This window comes from Lagopus muta, chromosome 20 (genome assembly GCF_023343835.1).
Source record: "Lagopus muta isolate bLagMut1 chromosome 20, bLagMut1 primary, whole genome shotgun sequence".
NCBI lineage: Eukaryota > Metazoa > Chordata > Aves > Galliformes > Phasianidae > Lagopus > Lagopus muta.
The window spans coordinates 1,322,540-1,349,921 of record NC_064452.1 but is presented as its reverse complement, the minus strand read 5'-3'; the positions used below and the strand labels follow the sequence as shown (position 1 = coordinate 1,349,921).

Below are 27,382 nucleotides of genomic sequence, written 5' to 3'. Positions count from 1 at the left end.
CACAGAGGGGAAAGCAGCCCCCCAGAACCACACCACAGCCTCACAGACCCCGCGGTGCCGCTCAGTGAGCACATTTGCTGGGAGGATGCTGTGCCACGTGCTTTAACCACCCTGCGATGGGGAGGCTGTGTGGATAACACGCAGGGCCCAGCATCCCTGGGCTGCTCGCGTCACGCGGGGTCCCTGCCGCCCTTCCAGGGAAGGGTAAACTCCCGCGTAACCATGGAAACTGGGGAGGATGGCTGGCAGCAGGGCTGGATTCCTGCTCGCATGGCGCTGGGTCTGGTGCGGAAACCTCAGCCGGCACGCGTGGCCACCACTGATCACAGGGCACAGCAGGAAAACACCCCAGTGATTAAGCTAATAGCCCTAATGACCAGCTGATGAACCAAGGGCCAGACGCACCCTTTGGGAACGCGCCCAGCACCGCACAGCGCTCAGCCCAGCATGCCGGGCATGGCCACACTGCACCCAGCTGTGCTCAGGGCCCCTTCACAGCACAGGACGCGAGTCACATCCCAACAGTTCTCATCTCCCTTCCAAGAGAAGAGCCCTGTGCTCAGTCCTGGGAGGGTGCTTCCTTTGCTGTGCCCTTGGGTCAAAGGTGCCCTCTTTGCCTGCCCCGACCCACGCCGAAAGCACACTGAGCTGCAGCAGGCTGTGCTAAAGCCATCCACCCAGCCACGATACAGCCAGCTCTGCCCAGGAACGCGCTTCACGGTGCTCGGAGGAGCACTACAGGTGGCTGCCACCCCAAAACCATCTCCAAAGGTGACGCCCCGATCCTGAGGACCCGATGTGCCCTCTGGAGGACTGTGCCACAGGGAGAAGCCTCACACCCGGCTGCAGGCCCCTCACTGAGCATCAGCCCCGGGTCCATCCCAGCCCACAGAGCTGCTGCTCAGAGCGAGCAGAGGGAGAACAGAGCACATCTGACGTAGAACGGAGGCAAAGCAAAGCCTCCAGCTCACAGAGCTGAAATCCTCACATCTTCATTTTTTGGCCTTTTGAGAGCTTTTTTTATTGTCTATTTTGTTGGGGTTTTTTTTATTTGTCTATTTTTGTTCCTCGCCCACCTCCGCACTGAATGTGCTGAGCTCCTGGGCTGGAGAGGCAGCGTTTTAAGGGAGAACACTGGTGACACAAAGCAGAGAGCTCTCTGAAAAACAGCCTCTGGAGCAATAAACAGATTTGGTGCTAAGGGCTGTGAGGGACGGCTCCATCTGGGCTGCTGAGTCACAGAACCTACCGAAGTGAGATAAAAGCCAGAGGGCTGGAGGTAAGGGAAGCTTCCTATTAGGGATTTTTGCTATTTTGGTCCAAACACACGACGACGACAGCAGGAAGCAGAACAGGGCCAGGGCGGCGGTGCTTCGGCGGCCGCCGCTCCGCTCCGGCAGCCGGGGGGTTAAAACGCAGGCTGCCGCCGCCTCCTCCGCCTGCCAGGCCCCGCTCGGCTCCCAGCCCCGCCGCCCCCGGCAGCCCACCCCGCCGGGAGGGCGGCGGGCCCGGCAGCCGGCGGCGCTCCCGGAGCGTCCTTGTCCCCGCAGGGCCGCGTCCCCACACAGCCCCACGGGGACGATCCGCGCGACCCAGCACGACGCCCCGCAGGGGCTCCATCTCGCTCCCGTCCCGTCCCGCAGGGACCGCGCCACGTCCCCGCCGTCCCAGCCCCGCACACGACGCGCGTCCCCACGGGGCCCCCTCCGCACCCTCCCGCACGGCGACCCTCGCTCGCTCCCCCCTCGTCCGCACCGCCACGCGGGGCCCGGCCGCGTTCGCAGCGCCGCGCCCCCCCGCGCCCCCGGGCGGCGGTTCGGCCCCGAGGCGGCGCTGCGCCTTTAAGCGCGGGCCGGGCGCCAGCTGCCTCCGCCCGGGGGCAGCGCCGGGCGGGCCGGGCCCCGCCGTAGCCGGGCAACCGCACACGGCGGGCGGGTGGAGGGCGGCCCCGGCAGCGCCGCGATCAGGTGGCAGCACCGAGCCCGAGCCCGGCCGCTGCCCGGCGGATAAAAGTGCCGCCCGCCGCGGGACGGCCGCCAGCCGAGCGGAGCCGCCGAGGAGCCGCGGTAAGCCGCGGGGTGGGACGGGACCGCGGCGGGGGGTAGGGGGGGAAGCCGGGCCTCTCCGGGGGCGCCCCGCGATGCGCTCCGGAGCCGGCCCCGCTGCGGGCTCTGGAAACTCCGGGTTCTCCGCGCTGGCGCAGCGCTGCTCGCGGCGCGGCCCGCCCCTCTCCCCCGTAAGGGTGGCGGTGCCGGCCCGCATCCCGCACGGCCGCACGCCGCGGTGACCGCAGCCCGGCCTGCCGCCGCGGGGCTCGGCGCGGTCCGTTCGGGCAGCGCGCGGCCGTCCCCGCGGCCACCGCCTGCGCTGCGGGGTGGGCACGGAGCGCACGGCCGGACGGCGGAGACGCGGCGGCTCAGCGCGCCCGCAGCCGAGTTCGGAACGGGTTGCTTCCCCGGGGGAAGCCCGACGGCGGCGCCGGGCAGCGCATCCCGCCCGCCGGGCGCTGAACCCCGGCACCCCTGGCGGGACGGGGCCGCGCCGCGAGTCGAATCGTCGCCTGGGTGGCCGCCGGCAGCGGCGCGACTCACGGCGGCGGGGCCGTAACCTGTTCGACGGGACGGCAAACGAGCGTCGTGCCGTGCGGCTCTGCCTACTGCCGGGTACCCCGATGTCGTGTTGTGAGGTCGGTTTATTCCTAACGCCGCAAGAACGGTGGAGGGGTTGGCGATGGCAAAACATTGTTTTCCCTTACGATAGGCCACATCGGCTCGGGCAGGGAGCAGATTGCTTCTCCCTGGGCCTCTCCACCCACCTCCAGGCACGCTGTTGCCTCCGGTGCCTGGGTTCTGGCCTTTAGCACAGCTCCAGCTCCCAGGCAGCAAAGGTTCAATAGCCCCGGCTTGGGGAGTGCACTCCAGCAGCGCTCTGGGCAGTGCAGCCCTGTGAGCAGCAGCAGCACGGCAGATGGGAATCATTTTGCTCAGCACCAGCGGGGGCTCGATGCTGCTTGTGCTTCCTGCCCCCAGGACGTACACGTCCCACTCCTCAGGGAACAAGCAAAATCTCAGGGATTTCATTCCCGCTCCAGGGTCTCCCGGCTCTGGCTCAGCTTCCATGTTGGTCTGGTCAACATGGGAAGTGGCACAGTTTAACCCAACAGCTGAACCCAACTACGTCTCAGAACTGGAGAGGCGAGCCGAGGCTGCTTTAGTGTTCAGAAATATATGGGGGGGGAAGAGGGAAACCCTCTACATGGGATATTATGGGAGAGAAGAACAAAATGCAGAACTCCATACAGGAGAGGCAGTGCTGGCTTTGAGCCAGAAACATCACATCTGGGATCCAGGTGGAAGTGAGGAGCAAGGAAACCCAGTGGAGTGAGGCAGAGCTGTCAGTGCCCCGCACACACAGCCCTCCTGCTGCCCCAGACCATAGGGCTGCAGGCAGCCCTCCCTCCTGCCAGGCTGGTTTCCCATAGAAAGCAACATTCGTGCCTCAAATTGGGTATGGGAGCTTCTCCCAATCCTCTCTGTCTCTAGATATATGCAACTGAGTTCCAGCTCCAAACCAACACCTGGCCAGGACTCTGGTGCTTGGAAATGGATTGGAGGTCTCTGGAGCAGAGCCCCTGAACCTAGGGGCCCCTCCTGCTGCTGGGCTCATCCCAACCAGCTCCTCTCCCCCTTTAAATAAGGCAGCAACAGCCCTCAGGCAGCTTGTGTTAAATTAAACCACCACAGCTGGCAGCTTCCTGCAGGACAGCTCACCAGTCAGGTGCCGGTGTCTCCAGCGGGGTGTTTGGAGACAGCACAGCACTGATGGGACTTCGTGTTCCCCCCGTAAAGATTGCACCCCGCAGGACTGAGCACGGCTGCGTTTCCTTGGAGCTGGGAATCCCTATTCATGAGCAAAATTGGCATTCGCTGTGCCTTGTGCTGAGCAGCCACCCATACCAATGGGAGCACACAGAGACCAGGGGTGCTGGCTCTGTGCTGTTTGCATGGGAAACATTCCCTGCTGCATGTAAACTTGATTTCCAGCTAATTGATTACAGTTGGCCTCCATTCCTGTTACCCTAAGCAACCTCATCAATGTGCTCAGAGCAACCTCATTCCTTCCAGCTGCTGCAGGCAGGAGGCTGGCAGGGCCAGGCAGCTGCTCGCCAGCCCCACTCCACTGCTTTTCCTCCAGCTCAGCTTTCCACTGGTACAGCCCTGCACTGAACATCCCCAGGGCCCTGGGCTGCCCACGGCCCCACTCACCCACCCAGAGAGGTTCCCCACCACAGGCACACAGAGCACAATGCTCTGAGATCACTCAGGGAAGGAGGGCTGTACTTAAATGCACACTACTTGCAACAGCCTCTGGAAGAGGTCTGGGTGAGCATCGACATGGAGGTGCCGTGCAATTTCTAGCAGTCACAGCAGTGAATTCACAGCTGCCTTCAATTGTATGGGTTTTGGTGCAGGCTGAAGCTGAGCACAGAGGTGCTGCCCAGCAATGAGAGGCCAACAGCCTGTGGCAGTGGCAGCAGCCTCTGAGCCCTGGGTGCAAACCACGCCGCCCCAGTCTTCAGCAGCATCACATAGGCATCAGAGCAGCTGTTTTTTGTGCAGCACATGGGAAAGGGAAAGCATCTCTCTTATCAGCTGGGCACATCCCTAGGAGAAGGGAGGCTGCATCGCACACCCCAGGAGGCACAGCCTGCCCACTGCTCTGCTCCACGCAGGTGCCCAGGCAGCCAGGGTCTCACACCCATACAATATGGGAGCTTCTCTGAGCTCTGCCTGCAGCCCAGATGCCGTCAGCTGGTGCCAAAATAAGCAGCATAGCTTTGGAACAGACACTCTCCCTCCCCTCTTGCTTTGAGAGACGTGGAATTGAGAACAGCCCCCAGAGCTCAGCCAGCTCACAGCCCTGACGCTGCACACAGCCATAGGATCCAGCTCACGCCTCCTCAAGGCTTCATTCTGTTTTTTAGAGAGCATTTGATGCACCCAGCGTGAGTTTAAGCAAGACACAGGTGGCTGCACTATGGGCCTGAGCAGCAGACACATGGAGTGCTGGAGCATCCCAGGAGCTCCAAAATAAAAGGTGCTGCCTTAAAAAAAAAAAAAAAAAAAGCAGCTTGCTTCTCATGGATAAAACCAGTTGCCAAGGGAAGCTCATCCCCAGAGCACAGCCCTGCATCACACAAGGGTTCATGAATACCCACATGCTGCAGGCCACGTCGCTCCAGCACCCAGCAAAGGAGCAGAGCCGTGTCACCAGCTGTCACCTCGCAGGCAGTGTCACAGAGGCTGGGGCACCTGGAGAGGCTCAGGTCATGGGAGCAGCCCAGATTCCCACCGAGTGGAAGCAGTGCCAGACCAGGGAGATAAAACCTCACTCTCTCCAACCAGATGTGCTAGATGCAGGGCCACTGAACAGCGATAAGCCCAGGACCTCTCACAGCCAAACCACGCACATCCCCTGTGTGGCAGGGAGCCATGCCTGAACGCAGCACTGACAGCAGTGTGCGCCGTGAGCATGGGGGCTGCGGTTGTGCTGGGGGCTGTGCAGGCAGCCAGGCCTGCTCACAGCTTCTGGGAGATAGATTGTTATCTCGAGTTCACATCTGACAGCTTCCATCCCGTGCTTGCCTAAGAAGGTAATGCAGGCAGCCAGCAGGAATCAGAGCAGGGCTTGGCCACAGGTGCAAGGTACGGCTGAGGCATCCTCTGTCACACCCACATCACCCCATGTCCCTGCTGTTTCCCAATCCAAAACCCAACTGCTCATTTCTCTGCTCACGAGGACACACCAATGGCAGCTCCAGGAGTACATCACCAATGGGGCAGGGGCTGCAGCTCCCATTCCACCTCCCAGCTTTGCTGTGGTGGTGCCTGCAGAGGCAGGGCAGCCCTCTGGCCTCGAGCCCATCTTGAGCTCCCCCAGACCTGGCACGAACGAGCTGTGACCCTGAGAACAGCCGTACTTGTATTACTTGTATTCAGCTCTCTGCTGAATTATATTTTAAACGCCGTTCTCCAAGACCATTTCCAAAGCAATTTGCTGTTTGGCCTAGCTAGGAAGGGCCCTGAGCAGACTCGTTTCAGCGCCTGCAATATTGACTCTTCTCTTTACTGCGGCGTTTGTCATCTCTTAAAATGAATAACTTTACCTCTCCTGGGAAGGGGGAGAAACAGCCTCAGTGCCGATACCTCATACACCCAGCCCACAGACCTGCTTCAAATCTCAGACGATGCTCTGGGAAAGAAACTGGGGGCTTCTGCTGCTTTGCTTTGTTGGGAGCGAGGCTCTCTCTGCACCTGCTCCTCCCTGTGCCCTGAGCTCACTGGGCCTCTCTCGGTGCATTCTCACCACCCCCAGTGCCGCACCGCCCTTGGGCTCTGGTGGGGATGAGCAGAAGGCAGCACCAGAGCAGGGCCACCCCTCAGCACCAGCCTGCGGGCCCAGGGCTCGCCATGCAGGGGGAGGAGAGCCAGAAGGTGTTTTCACCTCTGCTAGGTACAGTAGCACGGCGCCGACATGTAACGCAATGCTTACTGCAGTCCTGACTCACACCCCTTAGGAATAAGTCAGTGCCTCTGCTCTCAAGCCAAAAGAGCTCTTAAAAAAGAAAATCCTCCAAATCCCCCTAAAAAGTCACAGAAAAAGCCACCCAGCACCCCTGGGATGAGAACTTTGAAGTTCAGAGCTGCCAACTCATCACTGAGAGACCAACAAGCAGGGCCCTCCGGCATCCCAGAGACCACAGCACATTTAACCATGACGTCTGCCTGTTTCTGTCTCAGTCTCCTGAGCTCTCAGAGGTGCTTTCAGGCCTTTCTCAGAAGACCCAGAAACCAAGAATGCTTTCCAGGGGGAATTTCAGTTTTCATTAATGGAAACCTGTGTCTCTGGGAACCAAAGCCAGAAGAAGAAACACCAACCACTACATGACTTGGAACAAGAGAGCTGTAAGCACCACCAGCAATAGCCTTTCTGAGGAGCAGACTGCCCAACACACAAACTATTACAGAGATGTTATCTGCCTGCTTCTAAAGCTCCCCTACCAGGAGAGGAGCTGCTGTGCTGCCAGGAGACCCAGCGTGGTGAGCACACTCAGCCCCACAAAGACACGCACCCAGCGGCCACCTCACCCATCTCCTGCTACATGCACCTGTCTCTCCTTTCTCCGGGGGGATCAGCACAGTCAGACCACACAGCTTAGCAGCAGAAACGCGCACGGCGCCCAACGCAAACTCACCGGACTCAGTAGAACACGGTTATGGAGCACATTGGAGCCATCAGGAGAAAAATGCTGGTCGCAGCGGGCAGAAGCAAGGTGCCTCCTGCAGTGAATGCTGGGAAGGAGCAGCTGGTCACTATGAGCCCACCCCCAAGGACAGCCAGTGCACACCTGGGGGCGTTAGGGGTGGGCTAATCCAGGCTGTAATTAATGAGGCCCTTCCCCCACCCCTCGTCAGGCACAGGAGAGAAACAGCAGCTTCCACCTGGGGCAGGAGGGGGACTGCATCAGTCCCCAGTACTGTTACCAGGGGCCCCCACTGAGCTCAGTACATGGCACAGAAGCACCCCAACCATGTGGACACGTGGGGCAGTGCCAGCTCTATGATGTGCGTGTGCCTGTGTCCTGAAGCTTGGTTGCATAGGCTGACCGCTCACATGCAGCCAGGATGGAGTCGTTTACTTCAGCCTTCTGTAACAAACCCTGACCCTGCCAGCACCTGGAGCCTCCCCCTGCAGGATGGGTGGCCGTTGGCTCTGTGGGGCTCACTGCTCACTCCATTCCATTCTCAGTTGTTTGTTGGTTTGGTTTTTTGGCATGCAGCAGGAGTTGGTAAGAGCCTTTTCCTCTCTGCCCCAGCATAATGATGGGACCCATTTCATGAAGAGTAACAGCTTTGAGTTACAGAGGGGACAAAGCAGAGTAAATTAGGCATATTAAGAACAGCAAATAGTTTCATACGAGTGAAATCAGAAGCTGGCTGGGACGAGGCAGGAGTGTTAGGAAGGTGCAGCTGTGAGGGCAGGTAACGATTCACACCTGCTGCTAGCTTTGGTCATCACCCAGGACTACCACAACCACCACGGGCATGGATCTGGCACACAGCAGAGGCAGCATGCTGTACATCAGCTGGCTGATGCTGGGGAAGGTGCTGCTCTCTGCATCCTCCTGCCTCCCCAGCCCTCTGCTCTCATCGCTGTGCACCTCGGTTGTGTTGAGTTTGCTCAGAGCATGGCAGCAGCCTCAGCAGTTGCTTATGTAATGAAATCCTTCCTGAAACATTAACTGTTTCTGGTCCAGAGTTGCTCTGCTTCACACAAGAGGCAGTGCTGCCAGGTATCGGCCATTTGGAGCTCTGTTGCTGCTCTTTTCCTGGCTGTGCAGTGTCCACTTAGTACAAAGCTGCTCGTCTATCTGTCCTTGGCCTCTGTTGAGAGTGAGCTGTGCACAGGCAGCTTGCTGCCAGCCCGGAGCTGTGGAGTTTGCAGAGCAAGCCCAGCTCGTTGCATGCAAATGGCCAGATAAGTTGCTGCCTGCAAGCAGGAACCACTTTATGGAAAGCAGCAGAGCCCTTCTCAAAGCACCCTGAGCCCCCGCAGCACACTTGCAGGGCTGGGTCCGCACGGGGCTGCCGCTGGCTGTCATGCTGCCAAAACCAAGCCTAGCTCTCACCGCTGGGAAAATCCAGCTTGTCCCTATTCATGTTGCATACCAAAGGGTTCCCATTTCCTCTCTGCTGCCTTTTGGCATTGACGATTTTTTGGTGCTCCTGTGTGGAGCCAGGAGTTGGACTCGATAATCCTTATGGGACCCTTCCATCTCAGGATGTTCTGTGAAGATCTCACCTACAGCAACTGCCCTCCCATTTGCCAAGTCCAAAGCCCAGAGTGACCTGAACCTCAACCCTCCTGCACGTTGCCACTCATGCCACCATGAGGACTTGGGGGATGTTTCTGCTCAGATGTCTCTCTAAAGCAAGGAACTCAGCACCCAATGGCCAGGAGGAGACAGATCCCTGCCCTGCTGGAGCTGCCCAAGTCCAGTGCTGAGATTCCTCATCCCAGGCAGCGGCAGGTCAGCTGGGCAGGTGACATCAAGGAAACAGAGATCAGCCAATTTTGCTGGCCGACTCCCTGCGGTGAAAGCTGAGCTGAGACTGAGCAAACAAAGGCCCTGGATTCAGCATTTATTAGATGAAACAGGCCAGATCCTCCTGCACAGCCCTCTCTGGAGCAGCCCTGCCCAGCCCTGCAGCTGCAGCGTGTTTGCAGGTCACCTCCCCACTAATGCTCCCCAGCCCTCCTGGAGGACAGCATGGAGTTACAATCCTGTTTGGATTTGTGTGCTGCCAGAGCCGCATCCCGCCCTGCCTGCCGGCCCTGCAGCGGGCGCACTGCCTGCCAGCCTCCAGCACCGCTCTCGTTGCTCTCGGCCCGTTTCACCTCACTCTGTTTTGCTCCTTCCACTCTCAGGACGTGTGTTATCTCTGGTCTAGATGGAGAATCAAAAGGGGATGCTGTCTCAGTCCTGTTCATCCCAAAAGCAGGATGCTGTGGCTCTCAGTACCAGCTTGCCTTTCTACAGCCTCTGTGTCCATGCAGAGAAGCTGTGATCCTCCTTTCCAGTCCTTGGAAAGCTACCTAATTTGGTGGCTAAACATCCTCAGGGTGAGATGCTGCCTGGTGCCCTCTCAGACCCAGCTGGTGCATAACAAACCCATGCTCTCTTCTCTTCCCAGCTCAGTGTTGGATGTGCTCTGAGGTACCCCAGTTCCAGCAGCCCTCTGCCTCCAGGTGCCATGCGGTGCTTGGGAGTAGCTTGTTCTTGAGTGTAAGTGCCCAAATCCTTTGTGTTGCCGGTAGTAGATACTTGAATAGGGATTTCCCCTGCTCTGAGAACCCAATTCCTTTGAAACGGCCATGATGTTCCCTGCTGTTCCAGCTGGGTGCCTGCAGTGGGAAGCTGAGTGCTCACAGCTGCAGCAAAAATCTTCCTGTTGGAGCACGAACTTCTGCAGCACCGGCACTTTGGGCCCACAGTTTCAGGAGCTGCTCAAGTAGCTGCCAGCAGGGAACAAGCCACAGAGGAGACTGCGTTATGCTCATTAAGTTACCATACTGCAAACCCGTGCCAAAAATCTGCTGGCAGCGCTACCAGCCACTGCTGAGACCTGCCAGTGCTTTCCAGAGCCTGGGATGCTGACAGACCACGGCGTGGCAGCGTCGGGCCTGGGGCACTGCAGGCACTGCAGGCACTGCAGGCACAGTCTCAGCCCTTCGAGGGGGCCCACGAGAACTCTGCCCCCACCTCAGCCTCTCCCACACCAGGCTCCAGCTGGAGGCCACATAGGTAGACTTACATGACTTACAAGGTATTAATGCTTCGTGGCTCATCCCCTTGCTTGCAGCTTCTAAACTGGCTTTGGAGAAGTCCTAAAGGAGTAAGGGAGATAAAAACAGAACTTTTATTTTCCACTCTGGCCTTTGAAATAGCAGGAGTGCCCAGATCGTGCCCTTCCTGAGGCCCACAGCGGAGGTGGCCGGGGATGAATGGCTCACACAGGCAAACCCACACCTCTGTGGAGCGTGTCTTTCTCCAAAACATTACTCAGTTATTAAAGCAGCAGGAAAAGAGCCTCCCTTGTCCCTACCTCTGCTTCAATTTTACTCTCTGTTTGACATAACCAGGTCACTCTTTCCACACTTCCCCAGCCTCACTGGGAACCGATTACTGATCGAGATGGACGTGACTCACTGCCTTTTTTAATGAGCAATTTTCCTATGTTTATGTGCTTTGGCAGAGACTTTCTTATACCTAAAAAAGGAGAAGGGTGGCATTGGGGAGAAGGCAGGGTACATTGCTGGCATCTATATCCAGTCTGTGTGAGATGTTTCTCACCCTCTCCTTGGATTCCAGCCAGTTGGGAAGTTACTGCTTTTGAACACGAAAAAGGCGTCACTAATCTTCCACAAGCTAATCTGGATGAAACACTGCCCAGGCCCACAGGTAGGCTGCCTAAGCCCTTGACAACTAATTGGAGCTAATTAGGTTAGAAGATTTTTGTGTTAATATCTGTTTAGGCTGTGCCTGGGGGCCCCTTGGTAATAAGCATCGTACAAACCCAGGGCAGCCTTACCCACGGAGGTTTGCCAGTAGGAGATTGTCCAGGCCACAGCAGGGTGAGTTGGGTTTTCCTTCTCTCTTGCACAGACTCAGGCTCATCGGACAGGTGCCCCACTCACGTGGTGTTTGCTTGTGTTTTGCAGTGACTAAGCGGAGGAAGCACTTGCTATCCTTGCACTACCGGGCCAGACAATCCTTCCCTCGGCTGCAGATCCCACTGGATCCCTTCCCATAATGGAGGTGTGAGTGCCAAGATCCTCCATGACCTCCAGAAGCCACAACTCCTTGCCGAGAACTCTGATGGCTCCACGAATGCTTTCCGAAGGTGCTCTGGGGGGCATTGCCCAAATCACCCCCTCGCTGTACCTGAGCCGGGGCAGCGTCGCCTCCAACCGGCACCTGCTCCTGTCCCGAGGGATCACCTGCATAATCAACGCAACCATCGAGATCCCCAACTTCAATTGGCCCCAGTTTGAATATGTCAAAGTGCCTTTGGCTGACATGCCCAACGCCCCCATCTCCTTGTACTTCGACAGCGTTGCCGACAAGATCAACAGCGTGGCACGGAAGCACGGGGCCACCTTAGTCCACTGCGCGGCCGGCGTGAGCAGGTCAGCCACCCTGTGCATCGCCTACCTGATGAAGTACCATAAGGTGTCCCTCTTCGAGGCATACAACTGGGTCAAATCAAGGCGCCCTGTTATACGCCCCAACGTGGGCTTCTGGAGGCAACTGATAGACTACGAGAGGAAGCTGTTTGGGAAGACAACGGTTAAAATGGTACAGACACCATATGGCATCATCCCAGACGTTTATGAGAGAGAGAGGAGACCCCTGATGCCTTACTGGGGAATTTAATGTGACTGCAGACGGGAAGCACAGCAGAAGGGACATGCTGTTCCAAGTCGACCAGACTGGAGATGTTCCCTTCTCTTTCTACAGCCAACTTTGGTTCTTTACCATACAGCAGAACCTCAACTAATTTTCACCTCACTAACCCGCAAGGCCAACAGTTCCCTTCGAAGCATTTCTCTCTACAGGGATTCCCCCATCCCATTTTTCTCTGATTTAGCAGAATGAGATCTTCTTATAAGTTTCTTCCTTTCATAAAGCCTCCCTCTCTTTTTAGTCAGTTTATTAGTATCCTATGAGGAAAGGCCTACGAGGCGTTTGGCAGAATTAATGAACAAAGTGCGCTTTGTGATGCGGTAGCCTGGATATTTCTTTAATAGCTTGTTTGCTTCCTTGCAGAATCCTGTAGTGGTTTGGGAGCAGCACTGGCACCACAGGGAAGTCCAGCTCTAACAGCATGGCTTCCAGGAGCAGGGAGGAGGTAGTGCAGGGTTGTGTTGCTAGTGCTGGTGTTTTCTTTAACATCTGTAGTGACTCTCAGTATATAGTGTTTGAGATCTTTAGTCAGCTCTTAATCTGTATTAAAAGTCAAAAAGAATGAAGTCAGTCCGTGTCAGGCACAAGTGAAATAAAATTTGAATGATTGGAATCCAGTAAATACCAAGCCCTTCTTCACTCATTCCATGCCAGGGCAATAGTCCTGGAATACACCGACACTTCTGAAAAGTACTGCTGGTGTTCCGTGGGTGGAAAGGAAACACAATTTGTGAACGTGTGGCTGAAAGCAGCAGCAGGAGGTTAACCCTTCCCTTCCCACCACACAGCCAAGGGGATGTTTAGGAAACGCTGTGTGCGTGGCCACCTTCCTAAAGGGCTGAGTTGCATTTCCTAACATTCAGACAAGCAGTGGACTGGAAGTAGGTACACCCACTGGAGTACTTTGCTCTAGATACGGTCGTGATCTGCCTTAGCCCATTTCTCAAACACTTCATTATGTCCTCAAGGTTATGTTGCATTCTAGAATTGTTCTGCACAAAAAGGCGATCTGTTTCACCTCCGGATGGGGATGGCGGTACGGAAAAGGCTTTGCCTCGCTCTGTTCGTGATGAGAGAGATTCCAACTGGAGACGTGGGAGAAACCTGTCTGTGGCACAGCTGCTGCCTCCTGGGCACCGCTGCCCTCCCCGCAGATGGAGCAAGACCTTCCTGTCCTCTGCTGCATCCCTGCCGGATGAGTACGCAGATTGCTGGATGCTGAGATAGCTATCTGATTTAAATGAGATTCTATACTTGTAAAAAAAAAAAAGTCAATAAAGAGTAAACTAGAACATGCGTTGGCTTCCTATTCAGAACTGTGCTAATGTATCTGAAGTAGCAGTGGGAACATGGTGTAATCCTGAGCAGCACTTTACACAAGTCTGGAGAAGTAATTCTGTGTTCCAAGCAGTTTCGAGGTGTCCCCCATTCCTGACAGTCATTGCAACATCCAGGCGGTTCAGTTAGTGATGCAAATTCCTCAATGGTTTAAGGGCATCCAAAGTCCAAAAGAGTTTCCTGTGTGCACCTACAGCCCATTCCACCTGCAAACCTCTCTTGGGGTGCAGTAGCCAAAACTGCAGCTGGAAAACCCCCAGCACTGAGCACCAGGTTTTCCAACTCCCTGGATCTCAGGGCACTTCCGTATCAAGCACAACAGAGCAGCCCTGCAGCGCCAGAGGGAATTCTTTTCAGATGAGCAAGAATCGAGTTTCAGCCCGCAGAGATAAAAGGGAGATTTGCCACACGCTGTGTTCAGCTCAGGTTTCAGCGGTCGTGTCTCTTGGCACTGTTTGCAGTGACAAACAAGCAGTCGTATCACACTGACTGTCCATTTGAAAATATACTTTTTTTTTTTTCCTTTGGAGTTAAATATCAGCAGGGAAGTGGTAAGAAAGGAAGTACAGATTAAAAATAGGACTAAGAATTAGTTGGGAGAAATCCTGAAAGCATGTCACTTAGAGGGAAAAAATACTTGAAAAAAAAGAAAAAAAAGTCTTTCAAAATTAAACTTTTCCTAAAAAATTGAGTAGGCCTATTTTAACAGTATTTTCTGCACAAAAACTGGAAGGGAAACCTTCTCCACTTGGAATAGTTAGATGTATATTTTGCACACACACTGCTTCAGTGTTGGGGGAGGAGAACCAATTGTTCAACAACCAAAGCACAGAGTGACTTGGAAGCAATAAGAAATGCAATCCCCTCACAAAAGCATATCATGAAATAGAGAACTCATCCAGAATGCCCAGCAGAGATTTGAGAGAAGCGCAGTGGTACCAACAGCTTAAAGGCACCTCTCCACAGAAGTTTCTCCTTCCAAGAGCAGATATTTACCTGTGCCTCATTTTCCCCCAAACGGTTTTTGTGCACCTTGAAGTCAACAGAAGCAGAAGAGGTGACTCCAAGCGTCTGGAAGCAGGGCAGCACGACGTGAGGAAGCACCCATTCCTCCTGATTCCCATTGTCCAGAAGACGTCCTTGTTTGCAGAACACTGTAGGTGCCACTCAGTGAGACACCTTCCTGTCGTTGGCCACAGGGATTCTGCATCCGCAAGCATTCAGCACGTGGCCCCAGCTGTGCCCTGCAAGGATCCCTGCAGGGATTTCTGCAGCGACTCTGGCACAGCACAGACTGAAACAGCTCCAACTGCAAATGGTGAAATCACTTCTAGAAGACAAACAATGCTCACCCAAAGGGGACAAGAAGGAATCACAATATAAATAGATTTCTTCTGACCTCTTTTCTTCATAGCATTGAGAACTGGAATTAAATACAGGCCCAGAAATCAAAAAGACATCTTCCAGAAGAAGCAGCTTGAACAATAGCAGCTTTTATTGAAAAGGCCGCCTTTGTTTCAAGTTTAATCAATCTGACACAAAGCTGAGAAGGGAAATGCATTCCACGGGGTGTCAGCTTCCTCCCAACCCTTGGCTTCCCCTCATGGCACCATGTGCTGCTCAAGGAGAAGCTGCTCAAAGCACGCCAGGCGAGGAGAAGCTGCTGCCGGAGATGGAGAACCATCAACACCAAGAGCTGAGCATTCCCATCCCACACAGCACAGCAGGGAAATGGGGCAATAAGGAAACAGGGCAGTAAGGAAACAAACAGGTTAGAGCCACCGGTTTGCTCTCCAGCACTTCATCCACCGAGACAAAGCACACTGAGATAGCGCAGAAGCATCAGGAGTACAATGGGGCAAACCATGCATAAATTAAAGTAACCGAGGGAACAATCTCTTCAAACTCCAAATATACACACAAAGGAAGATCACTTTCCCAGCTCCAGCGATTACAGACATTAGAAAAACAAAACCACATTTCTCAGTTTTTTTCCTAATCAGTGTCCAGAAAAAGGAGTTGCATTTACAAAATTCAGCACAGCCAAAGCAGAAGGCAGCACGTCCATCAGCCTGTACGCAAAGGAAGCAGGGAACGCAGTCTGTTACAATGCACCATAGAAAATACCATCACCTTGGATACAGATTGGCTAGCAGCGCCGCATCCGAGGGAGCTGAATGCAACAGTGAGTCATTGTAACGAGCAGGATGTGCAAGGGAAACGATCCTCCTGTGCAATGCCTGTACCGAGGGTATCTGCACGAACAGCATTTGGTGTTTGGTGTGCTCCCGTGACGTCAAAGCCTTCAGAAAAACCATTTCTGCTGGCCACAAACGCAGCAACGCTGCCGGCTGCTTCCCCTTCTGCAGGCAGCAGTGACGGCAGTGCCGCACCTCTCCATGCTCCTCTGCAACTGTTAACACAGATTCCTTATTTTTATGGCCAGAAGACACACTGGATCCATCTCAGAGAGGAAACTTCCCTGCTTAACGAGTACATTACGAGAGAAACATCACTGAAACGCATTTTTATGACAGCATAGCTCATATGGTATTTGAAATATTGATTGCTTTAAGTTTCACATTGTGGCCTGTTTCCTTCATGGCGTTCTCTAATTAAGGACAAACAAACATATCCAGTTAAGTGCTCAGGAACCGCGATGGAAACCCATGCTAACAATAAACTCCCTTTTCCCAATATAGCACTTCCACAAGCACAGCCTTTGCGTCAGCCAGACACTCCAAACCACTCGAGAGGTCCCCTCGCTCGCAGCAAGGCGTGCAGCAGTGCCCAAGTGCTCCAGGCATTCAGCTGCACGCTGCGTGCTGCCCTGCACAGACCCCAAACATCAGTGGGAACACTTACCCTGGTGATGCATGCAGCCCCTCATTAGCAGGGAAAACAATCTCAGAAGCTATGGTGCTGTCACTGTTTCATGCCTAATAAATGAAACAGCAAATAGTGACTGCCCTTTTTTTTTTAACATATAATTACTGGGCAGCAGAAGGCAAGCAGTCACTGTCACATGATGAAAAATCCACCATTTGATGAGCTTGAGCTTGCAATTGGAGGCACGAGTTGTTGTTCCTTGAATGAGCTAATCTCAGGAAGCAGGAAGGTTGATTTTAATTTGTCTGAATAAGGGACCAGACATCTAACACTCCTATTAGCCAAGATTCTTTCATTTGGCATAATTAATAGTTTAGTATAGTTAAGGATTAGTAAATAAATCAATCACAGAACCACAGAATGGTTAGGGTTGAAGGGACCTCAGGGCCCACCTGCTCCAACCCCAGCACTGCAGATATCACTACTGAAACTCATGAGGCACGACTTCCCCTTGTGAAGCCACACTGCCTACTCCTGTTATTTCCTTCTCCCTCGTGTACCTGGAAATGGTTTCCAGGACGAGCTGTTCCATCACCCTGCAGGGACTGAGGCGAGGCTGAGTGACCTATGAGGTTCCCTGGGTCCTTCTTTTTAAAGACAAGAGGACGTGTGCTTGCCTCCAAATGGGAACTTCTCCCATTTGCCACAATTGAGCAGAGATGACAGAAAGGGGCCCCACAATCACATAGGTCAGCTCCCTCAGTACTGCATCCCATCGGGGCCCATGGACTTGTGAATGTCCACTTTCCTGAACTGCTCTTTTCCTCTTTATAATTTCAATTTCAGCAAATAATTATGGGTCAATGTCAGTTATTCATAATTGAGGCAAGGCAAAGCTGGAAAAGCTGTTGACATCCTTGGAGAAAAGGGACTTTCAACTTTGACAAGTCAAAGAATTAAGCAGCAAGATGTACCTGATGGATACACACCACAGTGCATTCTCTGCAAACTGAACAAAACTGTGCAGAGGTAAGGCTCTTAAAATAATGCCATGAAGCTCCCAATGGGTTTAAAATTCCAAAAGTAGCTGCTGATGGCACTGTTATCTGGGTGTTGCACTGGAAGAAAGAGTCAGGTATTTTAGATGTCTGCGTAACACTTTGCAGTAGTCTATGACTTCTTTCTGTTTAGGCAGGCGCCCCTCCTGAAAGCAACAGAACAGCAGACTGGCAACAGACTGCTTCAGCAGACAGCCTGCTTGAGGAGACAGCTTCCAGGGTGAGATCACACCTGTCCCCAGCAGGAGCTGAGGCCCACCTGTGCTGCCAATTCTGGGAGTCAGGAAAACACATTATTACAGCCAGCACTAGGTTGCACACGTTACATGCAGGCATCCCATCAAGTAACACATGTTAAAATACAAAAAGGTAATATACACAGGAGCAGACATGGCAACAGTGGAGTCCAATTTTCAACAGCGATGCAGCCACACAACCACCAAAGCATTGGGCAAAACAAACCCCACCCGTAGTTTAGGACAAGTCCAAGAAGGGATGTTACCTAGGATTTGCAGAGAACAGCACAGACTGCAAGTTCCCAAACCCAGCTGTCTGCACTAAAGAACCTGGATACGAAGGGGAAATTTGTAACAATTTTCCAAGTTCTTATCCTCCAGTACTAACTACTTAGGAGTTTGAATATGGTATAATTTACAGTTCAGAACGGTGACAGCATGAATATAGAACGCCTCTCTGCCATCTAATTCCTCCCCATATCAGTAATTCACTTTGCCTTGAAAGTAACCACGACTTGAGCACTGTGTGCATGTAATAGTAGAGCAGCAAATATTTAAAGAAAAACATCATGGTCCAGACACCAAAAACATTAAGAAAAGATTTGTTTGACAGTACGTACTTTGACTACTTAAGTAGTCATTTCTATGCAAATCAATCTAACACTTCAGTTCACCTTGGAAGCTATGTCCTCTCTGAGGTCTGCATTTGGTTAGCAGACTGCTTGTTTGCTTGACAGAGGCCAGCCCACCCTCATCTTGATAAAGATGGAACTGCCACATTTTACGCCACTCGACAATTTTTCCCAGATGTTTCTGAAACCCCAGCCATTTCCAGGAGAGTTCTTCATGGTGAACTTCTACATGTGGCAGTGGCTTTCATTCACGATTGTACAAAAGCCAAAACGAAGCATTTCAAACGAAGAATCCTTTCCACTCACTCGATCACACCATTCATTTCACCTGATCCTCCACCTTCGGCACAACCGTTTCAGAGCAGGTCTGGCAAAATGAGACCCGGAGGCTTTGGTTCCACACAGTTGATCCAGAAGTTTGCACAGCTCGCATGGTACTGGTGCCCTCCATATGCCAGCTTAAAATTATCCGTTTCTGAATTGAAGGCCTGGAGTAACAAGAATTGAAACAAGCGTGACCGTCTCACCTCCTCCGCGCTCCAGAAACTAGAGTGGAAAATGGACATCACACAGGTGATCACCCCAGAATGGCAAATCATGGTACAGCCTGGACCCTCTTTCTCTGAACTGAATAAACCATTTTCACTTGCAGAAGCACAGCAGCCAAACTAATCCTTTCTCTTAGTCTGCAAAATGCTTGCAGGTGGGCAAAACCTACCTCCCTCATACCTGATGCATACCCGCCTGTCACACCACACATCAGCAGTGCCCCATCTGATGCCTGTAACTCACTGTGCTCCACGCAGCTTCCAGAACAAGGCCAGTTCTGCCAGCCAACAGCCACCTGCCACGCTGCTTCACCACGTCAGACTGCTGTGACTGAGGCTGGTGCTGCCTCTGATATTAACGTTATCCCACCATGCTCCAGGCTGAGTTTGGTCCACTTCCTTCTGGTAATTGAATCTGTTTTACGACTGGATGCACGAAGCCACAAACAAGCTTAAAATTTCTCCATGTATGTTGCTAGGTGATACTGCTTAAATGTGACGGGGAACTGAATTTTTATTTTTAAGTAAATCTAGACTGTTTGTGATATAACACTGATTTTTTTTTCCCCAGTTCAGGAAGAGAACATTTAGCAGCTGTTCCTACTTCAGCAGAATTTCCAGTGCTTCACAATTACCTATTTAAAAAATATTTTAACCATGTTTCCCAGATTCTGGATTTCCTGCACAGACTTCTAAAAATGCCATTGCCTATACTGCATATAGACGAAAGTCAGTATTTGTACCAGAAACCCCTGCAGCTCCCCCCTCTTCTGCCACAGACATGCAGGCAGCTATGAACTCAGAAACTCACTGCAGGGACTTTTCTACCACACAACAGAAGGAGCACAAAACCAGAAAGCTGTTCACAAGGTATGAGCATGCAGACAAGACGAAAGGCAGGCTCTGGAGCATGTTAGTTGATCAGATCAAGTATTAATAGTAACAGAAAAATGACTGGAAGAAAAGGGGGTCATGATTGGTACAATTGAGAATGACAGCTGAAGGCCAGCTAGCAGTTCAGCCTTTCACACTCAACTAGGAATGATTCTATAAAGAATGTTTTTTACACGTTCATACTTTTTTAGGAAGCTCTTCCACAGGTTTCTCTTCTTTCTGAAATAACGTTGAAACCAAAAAGTCAGCAAAACTGCCGATACACATTAATTGGTTGGCATAATTATTACTCTGTACACATCCTGGGATTCCCTCCCAGCTCTGCTAATTACAACAGTCCCCTCCTGGTGATCCTTGGAGATGCATTTCATAAAGAAACGTTATTATAATACTTTTAATACACACACTCCAGTCTCAGCATCCCAGTTCCTTCCCAGCGACGAGCCATTGACCTCATCAGCCCTTTCTCCACATCTCTGTCGCATGCAGAGCCCAGTGAACGCAGGCCATTGACTATGAGAGTCCCATCTATTCATGGGTCAGATTTTGCCTTTGCCACTTCCAGTTACAAATTAAAACTTAAAATTCATAAATATGTCCCAGGCCTAAATGGAAGCCAAAACTATAAATAAAAAGGAGTTTAGTGACAGAGGCCATACACTTACTTTACTTCTGGAATCCACATTTAGGAGGCACACTCCACAGGCAAGGTCTTGGGCGTTTTTAATCCCTGGGCGCAGCATACAAGAAGAGAAATCCAGTGAGTTTTCATCTGGCTGAAGAAATGAGACAATAAAGTTTAGGCATTTTCAATGAGTTTCAGACCTCATAATAAGAATAATTGATCTGGTTGCAAGAGAGAGCTGTGGTATCCCAACAGGCAACGCGGAAGAGATGGCACAGTGCATTTCCTCATAAATTGATACGTGATTTAATCAAAGCCGCTCGCAGATATTTGCAGTCCTGCTATGCAATCTCCATCAACATTGATTTATAACACTCCAGCTCTTGAAAAAGGGTGAGACTACAAAGGAGAGAATTCTTCAGTTCCGTGTTCCCACATCAAAAGGAGAAGAAACTTCTGAAGAAAGAGCTCAGGCGGCTCTGCTACGTTTCAACTGCAGCATATTAAGAACTGGACGAGGATAAACAGTGGTATGCAGCAGCTGTTTGTGCAGCTGCGAGGAAACAAGGCAGCGGCCAGCACTGCTTTCACCAGTGTTTGAAGTGGTGTCTGTATCTGTGTTTATTGTCCCGAGTTCTGTACTACCGCCTGCTCAAAAAGGGCAGCTCTTATTCTTTCTGAAGGTTTTTCTGAAACTAGAATATGGCACAATGTACAACTGGAATATTAAGATTAACCACAGCACCTAAGAATTCAGGTCATCAGCTATTTCACGCCAGATGCAAGTTCAGGCTCAAGAGAGACAATGGACAGAGGAGATGAAGCCTGCAAAGAAGAAAGAGAGCAACTTCTCTGGCACATAACCTGAATTTCAGCGACAAGATAAATGGCAACAGAAAAGTCTCTGTATGGATGGTATAAAACGATGTACTGCTTGAATGCAGATGCACAATTAAAAATAATGACTAGAAATGCAGGAAACTTTGGGGAAAAAAGAAAGAAAGAAAAAAAGTAGACAAAAACATGTGCACTCATCTCCACAGGTCTGGAATGCTGATCACGCTCCCTGCAGAACGGCTAGAGATTAATTGAAGTCCTTTAATCTTTAAGTAGATCAATCAAATTAATAAAGGCACTGTAATATTTGTTTACCAAACACACGAGTGAAGCAAATGAGAAGGTCATCCTGTAATTTGCAATGAAAACCACAAGGCTGGGCATAACATTACCTTGTAACGAAATGCTTTAAAAGATAAAATTAACCTTTCCAAGCCTCTGAGCTAGAATACTTCTCAGCACTTAATTGGCACTTCTGTGCCATTTGGGATCCGTGCTAGGGGAATGTATGGCTGCACACAGTTCCACAAGGAGAAGAGAAACAAAAAATGATGATTCTGAGAACTGTAGGAATCAGGAGTCCCAGGAGTCCTTCAGATAACTTTGCTTGAGAAATCACTGCTCCAGCTCTGAGTGCCCTCAACACGTAGCTGCACTGACACAGAGAACACAGCCAGGCCCTGAACCTGGGGGGTTCCCTGCCATCTTCCAAAGAAGGCACATTAGAACTAGATTTTGATCTGCTTGTTTAAATCAAGAGAGGGCTGTTCAGATTGTTACCATCAACAATGCCAGGTTTGAAATAGGTGAATCTTCATCTATCAACTTCACCTGCCGAGCAGTAAGATACTGAAAGAATCAATCCCATATTCTGACAAAGTGTCATCAGAAACACCCATCTGCCTCCACCATTTGTGGTCAGCTATGCAGAAATCTCCCAAGCTCCTACAGACTGTCTCGGAGCAGCCCAGTCTTGTCTGGCAGATCTGTTCAGAGAAGGGAAAGCTATTTTGTCTGCAGTGGGAACCAAAACAAACGGAGGCACTTCCAAATCCAGAGAGAAAAGAAAACAGCTCTGTTATGTGTGTTGCTACGTTGCATGCTCCTGTGTTGTGAGCATTAGAACTAATTGTAGGTATATTATACAGACAAGTCAAGTCCATGCTATTCTGGCTTCATAAAATGGCTCATTAAAACTGCACTAATTTTCCCTTATCAGAGCATTTCTTCTAGTGAAGACGTAGCTTGTTTTCGGCCTTACCATTAAAGCAGCAAGCGACATGAAGCTTATGAGGTTGTTCCACACTTTATCTATATCCTTCAGCAGCTGTTGGAGTTTCTCACTACAAACAGCAGTTGCTTTGATTCCCAGTTCAACTCTCTTTGTTACTCTGTACACCTCAACAACCCCTGTTGGAATAAAACACAGTGGAGAAACACAAATTGACTGTGAGCACAGGTTCCTGAAACCACAACTGAAATACAGAAAAGAACTTTCAGTGTAAGAGATGCAGTAAATTAAAACATACCCAGCAAATATTCCATGCCTTGAGCAGACTGGATAACCTCAGTGCAAACGGATGAGCTGCTTATTCCATTCAAGGTATCATTTGCTTTCTTTATGACCTGGTGGAAGCGAGTTTCACGAAACGGTGCTGTTAATTGCTACAAACAAGATGGTCACTAACAAATTGTTAAACAAAACAAGGAGGCGAGTTAAATAACTGCTGCACTCCATCACACAGATCAGGGTAGAAGCACGAACATTTAAAAACTTAACGTGTTCCCTCAAATAATTTCATTACTAAAACAGCAGTTTTAAGTGCACGCATGCATCGCTATCTAGTTGAATTACATGATTAAAAATATGCATATTTTTAAATTACTCTGGGGCTATGAAGCATCACATTACCTGGAAATTAATGGTCTTTCCCTTTTCATGATAAACATCCTACACTAAGGAGGAAAAGGCTGCAGAGGAGGTTACACTCTTACCTGCAGGGCGCTCTCCAGGCACCTCTGCCACTCATACGCATACCTCTCACTTTCCTATATGAAAGAGAAGGGTAGTCTGAATCTCATTTCAACACACAGTTCCCTTTCTCCTATCACAACAGACATACAGAAGACGTATATTTAAAGAGATTATTTGCAAGTTATCCATGAAAACTCCTAAAATACCTTTTCCTACCTTTTTTCCTCATTTTTTAATTAGTCTCTTTGTGTCTGAATTCTAAAGTTTGATTTCTGGGGCTCAAAACTAGATTCAAAAGGAAGAAGGTATACAAATGGGTAAAAGGTTGGACTGCACATACCTACTCCCAACAAATCTGTTGCAGGTCTGCTGTTAGAGAAATGAGGATTAGCAGAGTTTAACCGAGTCCTTTTACTATTTGCTCTCAATATGAGCAAGAGAAATAACTAACTGTTATACAGCCAAAAAAGGCCGTTTCCTAAAGCCAGTGGTCTCAGTGCCAAAACTGGGATTGGATTTTAGTTGCAACCAATTTCCAGTTATAGGCTTAGACTGCAAGGTCAAACGATTCAGACAACAGCATTTTTTTCCATGCCATGAGGCTTTAAAGCCAGAAAAGACAAAACAAGTTTTATTAATCATTTCTTGCTCATAAGAAGGAAACAAAGAAAAGAATCCTTCCTTTACGAACAGCAAAACCAAAACACAAAACCTCACCCAGGTTCCATCTTAGGATCATACTCTAATTTCAAGCAGCTAACGCCCCAAAGGGCTGGGATACAGATACTGATGAAAGTCACTGCTGATTTACTTGTGTTCCAGGTAGCTCCTTACCTCAACCTCCCCAGTCAGGTCTTTGTATTTGTCCCGGATGACAGGCAGAGCAGGCTTCTCACTCAGAGTATTTGAGCGATCCCTAAATGGCTGTTCCAGAGCTGGTAAAGGTGAGGAGCGGCTTATTTCTCTGTCACCCAGGCTTAGGCTCCTTTTATGAGACCCTAAAAAGTTTGGAGACAAGCAAAGCTATTCTTCTATTCAAAGGCAGCGACTACCGAAAATGCCCGGAGCGGTGCCAAGGGATGTGCTGCTCATCAGGACCACACAGCCCTCCATTCACTCCGTCACTGGTGCAAACCAGTTCTTAAATTCTGACAAATTTTTGGCACAACACATTTTTTACTTCTAGAAAGAAATCAACTCCAAACACCATGGAAATCAGTAGAAGCTTGTTTCCAATAGTCTTTGAAACCGTCCTCATCAGCAAATTTATCATTTGATTGGAACAAATAGCCTCTGGTAAGTGTATGCATCACGAGCTTCTGCCACAGAGCAGGCTTACCTTGAACAGACAGGTCAAAGGTCGCCAGCTCACTCTTGATCATTTCTTCGCTAGATTTCACCTTGCCTTGGGATGTTGCCACTAAGAAGTCAAATTTGCTGATTTTCGGCTTTTCACTTTGGAATTCTCCAAATTCATCTATGGATTCTCTCCGGATTTCAGAGGAGATCCCGCCGGCGAGGAAGTCTGCCTCTTGGTTTGGGTCAGCTGCTGCATCCCGTGCTTCTGACGAAGGTCTCGCAAACTCACCAAAGTCTCCATTGTCATCATCACTTGGACCACTGGATATTGGTCCGGAGTCTTTAAAGTTTGCAAAGGCTGCAAATGAAACATCCTGTAAAGCATCCTCACTAGAAAACGTCGTCACTTTGGAAACAGTTGTCATGGTGATGTTTTCTGAGCTGCCAAACAAGGTCTCCTTCTTCTGAAGAACAGAAGTAGCTGCAGAGGATCCACTTCCCGAAGCCTGGGCAAAGGAGGACTTCTTGCCTTGCTGAATGTCGTCTTTGTCAGACCAGTCATAGCTTGCCAGGCTGCTGACTGCAGACCCACTGTTATAGCTTCCAAACGGGGCACATTTTAATTCATCTATATCTGAGAAAAACAAACCCCTACCATTAGAAGCTGAAGTTCAAACATTAGTCTCTCGAGACCATCTAGAAGTAAAAGCAACTTACTAAGAGCCTTAACAAACTGCAGAAGCAAACACAGTGAATCGCTGTTTTGATGAGGTTTAGAGTTGCACAAAATCATCTGAAAAATACCTAAGCACTTAATACAAAAAAACTCTCCACTTACTAAATGCAATCCTTAACCTCTGAATATTATCTTATATTTTAAGCTGAAAGTCACCATGCAAAGAAACACTGAAAGCAATGTGTGTAGATGGTACAGAGCGCACAGGTCACCAGTTCAGTTTCCTGAGGCTGGCTACAAAACCTACAACCAAAACATGGACATGAGCAACACAAGCATCCCCTTAGTTCATCTTAAGAAAAGCAACCACACAGAAAGCAAGAGCAGCTTCCCCATCCTCTCCAGAAAAGTGTTAATACACCTAAGTTTTGTATTCATGCTTTGATACAATGTACAGAAAGGTGCTGCGAGAAGTTACAAGATATAAAGTTGCATCTGAGCTTCTCACAGGTACGGCAATGCCGTGTGCCGCACTGCTGGAGGAGCACCTTTCAGAAACAACACAAACGTGGCAAATATCTTAACGGAATAGATAGCTTGTGAGAGCTAAGTACAGAGAAAACCCAATTATTTTGCAGAAAGCTCCAAGCACTTATACTCACCTGGCAATTACATGGGCCAACGGGCTTTTCTCCCCTCCATAAGGAGGTATGGCACACTTAACTGCCTACACTGCAGCCAGCAGAGGAGATTAGGGTCTGCCAGGGTGCACCCACTACTCATCCAACTCATCTTTCACATTCAGACTGAGACTGATCCATCGCGAAGGCACGCAGAGCCGGAGAGATGTCATTAAGGCATTTTAAAAAAGCCCTTCTGCACTGCAGTTGGCAGTTGTTTTCCTGCATTAATGACTGTCAGCCTGGATCAGAGCCTCAGCTGCTGCTCACTGCCTACGGCCAAAAAGTCCCAAGGCAGGGCGGGCGCGAGGCAGCGCCGTGCTCCAGGCAGAGCCAAAAGCACAGCAGGCACAGCTGGGGCAGGGCAGGCAGGCAGGCAGGGAGCAGGCTGAGCCTCCAGCTGCCCTCTGGTCATTAATAGAGGATTAAGACATTTGAACCACGCATTTCTGCCTTTTGTACTCATTTGACTGAGAGAGGAAAGCATGCCGCACTTTAGGCTGCCTTCCAGGCATGAGCCACATATACAGCTAATTAAAAAGACCAACAAATATACGATAGAATGGTACAGTTTAATGGCTACGACAGCAAAGGGAACGTCCCTATGCAGCGTGTCACCTCTCAGGTTTTCCTAAGGGACAGTCCTCACACAGCAGCTGAGCATGGAGCACCTCCACAACTAACGTTACACCTTGAACACGTACAGCAAGATTTCAAAGCACCATTTGAATACTAGATTTGTAGAGCAAGCAGTGCACAGGAGAATAAAGAGAGATGAGAGCATCTGCTCATGGCAGAGCTGAACAGAAGAGGGCTCCTGGCTGGGAAGGGGCTGACCTGGGCTCCCTAATTTGTTCCGAGAAACCAAATCTGATGCCTTCTAAAAAAATGCTTTGCTCAGAGAAGTTAAAGGAGAATGTCACTGCCATTAACAAGTGCTGGGATAACATCCAAACTGCCATTAACCCCGAGATCTCAACAGCACCAGCCTGCACCAAGCACCCTCCTTTCTGACTCCAAAGCACTGCTATTGTTCCAGTGTTCACTGAGATACAGGAAGGAGAGTGAGATCCTACCACAGCCCAGCGTTGGCGGTGCCATCCAGAACCTGTTTGCCTCTCTGTGTGAATTCATGCAGACGTGGAGCCCACCAGCATAGGCTTAAGAGCTGAGATGAAACATAGCAGTTCAACCCTATACGTTTCCATGATTCGGAGCATTCACTGATTACAAAGCGTTACTGCAGTGAGTAAACTTTCTTACAGTTTTGCTCTACAAAAAGATACTGTTCAGAAACAAAAATTCTATGGCTGGAGCAATCCTAAAGCAATGTATTAGAAAGCACAGACATGAGAACGGATGTGCTGCTGTGTATAATTCAAGGCAAATTAGTTGTTATAAAAAATCTTGTCCTATTGAAGGAAAAAAAAGCTATATTTAGTTTGGCCGTGTGCTGCATTGGTCACAAATCTGGTCACGAATTCTGCACAGAAAAGGAAAATCGTGACCTTTGCCATAACAACAGCAAACGAAAGGCTTATCTCAGCTCCCAGCACATCTCCTGGGTCAGAAAGAGCTTCCCCGGCAGGGAGCAGAGCCACTCACCATCACACTAATCAGCACAGAGCAGCTCACGTGTGAAAAGCACTGCGTGGCTGAGCCCAGAGCACTCTCCACAGTGCAGAGCTCCATTATCAGCACAGATTGTTTACTAAGCGCTGTTACTT

General features: G+C 50.6%; 2 protein-coding genes across 9 annotated transcripts in view; one reads left to right on the top strand and one right to left on the bottom strand.

Moving 5' to 3' along the window:
• Positions 1-1,897: 1,897 nt before the first annotated feature.
• DUSP14 (dual specificity phosphatase 14) lies at positions 1,898-14,720 on the top strand. 2 transcript variants are annotated; one of them, XM_048966561.1, is made up of 2 exons: positions 1,898-2,066; positions 11,284-14,720. In XM_048966561.1, the coding sequence occupies exon 2, from the start codon at positions 11,402-11,404 to the stop codon at positions 11,996-11,998; it is 597 nt and encodes a 198-aa protein (XP_048822518.1). In that variant the 5' UTR covers positions 1,898-2,066; positions 11,284-11,401; the 3' UTR covers positions 11,999-14,720. The 2 variants fall into 2 exon arrangements, with proteins under 2 accessions (XP_048822518.1, XP_048822519.1); XM_048966562.1 differs by lacking the exon at positions 1,898-2,066 and adding an exon at positions 8,703-9,847.
• Positions 14,721-14,843: 123 nt separating this feature from the next.
• SYNRG (synergin gamma) overlaps positions 14,844-27,382 on the bottom strand; it is a 35,919-nt gene continuing 23,380 nt past the window's right edge. For 5 of the 7 annotated variants that reach the window (XM_048966554.1, XM_048966557.1, XM_048966558.1 and 2 more), the window contains 8 exons: positions 24,340-24,933; positions 23,835-23,998; positions 23,021-23,074; positions 22,555-22,651; positions 22,287-22,435; positions 20,229-20,339; positions 19,747-19,782; positions 14,844-18,609 (listed from right to left, as the gene is read on the bottom strand). In XM_048966554.1, the coding sequence (XP_048822511.1) occupies positions 18,478-18,609; positions 19,747-19,782; positions 20,229-20,339; positions 22,287-22,435; positions 22,555-22,651; positions 23,021-23,074; positions 23,835-23,998; positions 24,340-24,933 (1,337 nt within the window). In that variant the 3' untranslated portion in view covers positions 14,844-18,477. The remainder of the gene's footprint in view (positions 18,610-19,746; positions 19,783-20,228; positions 20,340-22,286; positions 22,436-22,554; positions 22,652-23,020; positions 23,075-23,834; positions 23,999-24,339; positions 24,934-27,382) is intronic. The other 2 variants (XM_048966555.1, XM_048966560.1) reach the window with 1 other exon arrangement.

What these genes read in the sequence shown, in the direction of transcription:
- DUSP14 (XM_048966561.1), top strand. Translation starts at nt 11,402, where the DNA reads ATGACCTCCAGAAGCCACAACTCCTTGCCGAGAACTCTGATGGCTCCA.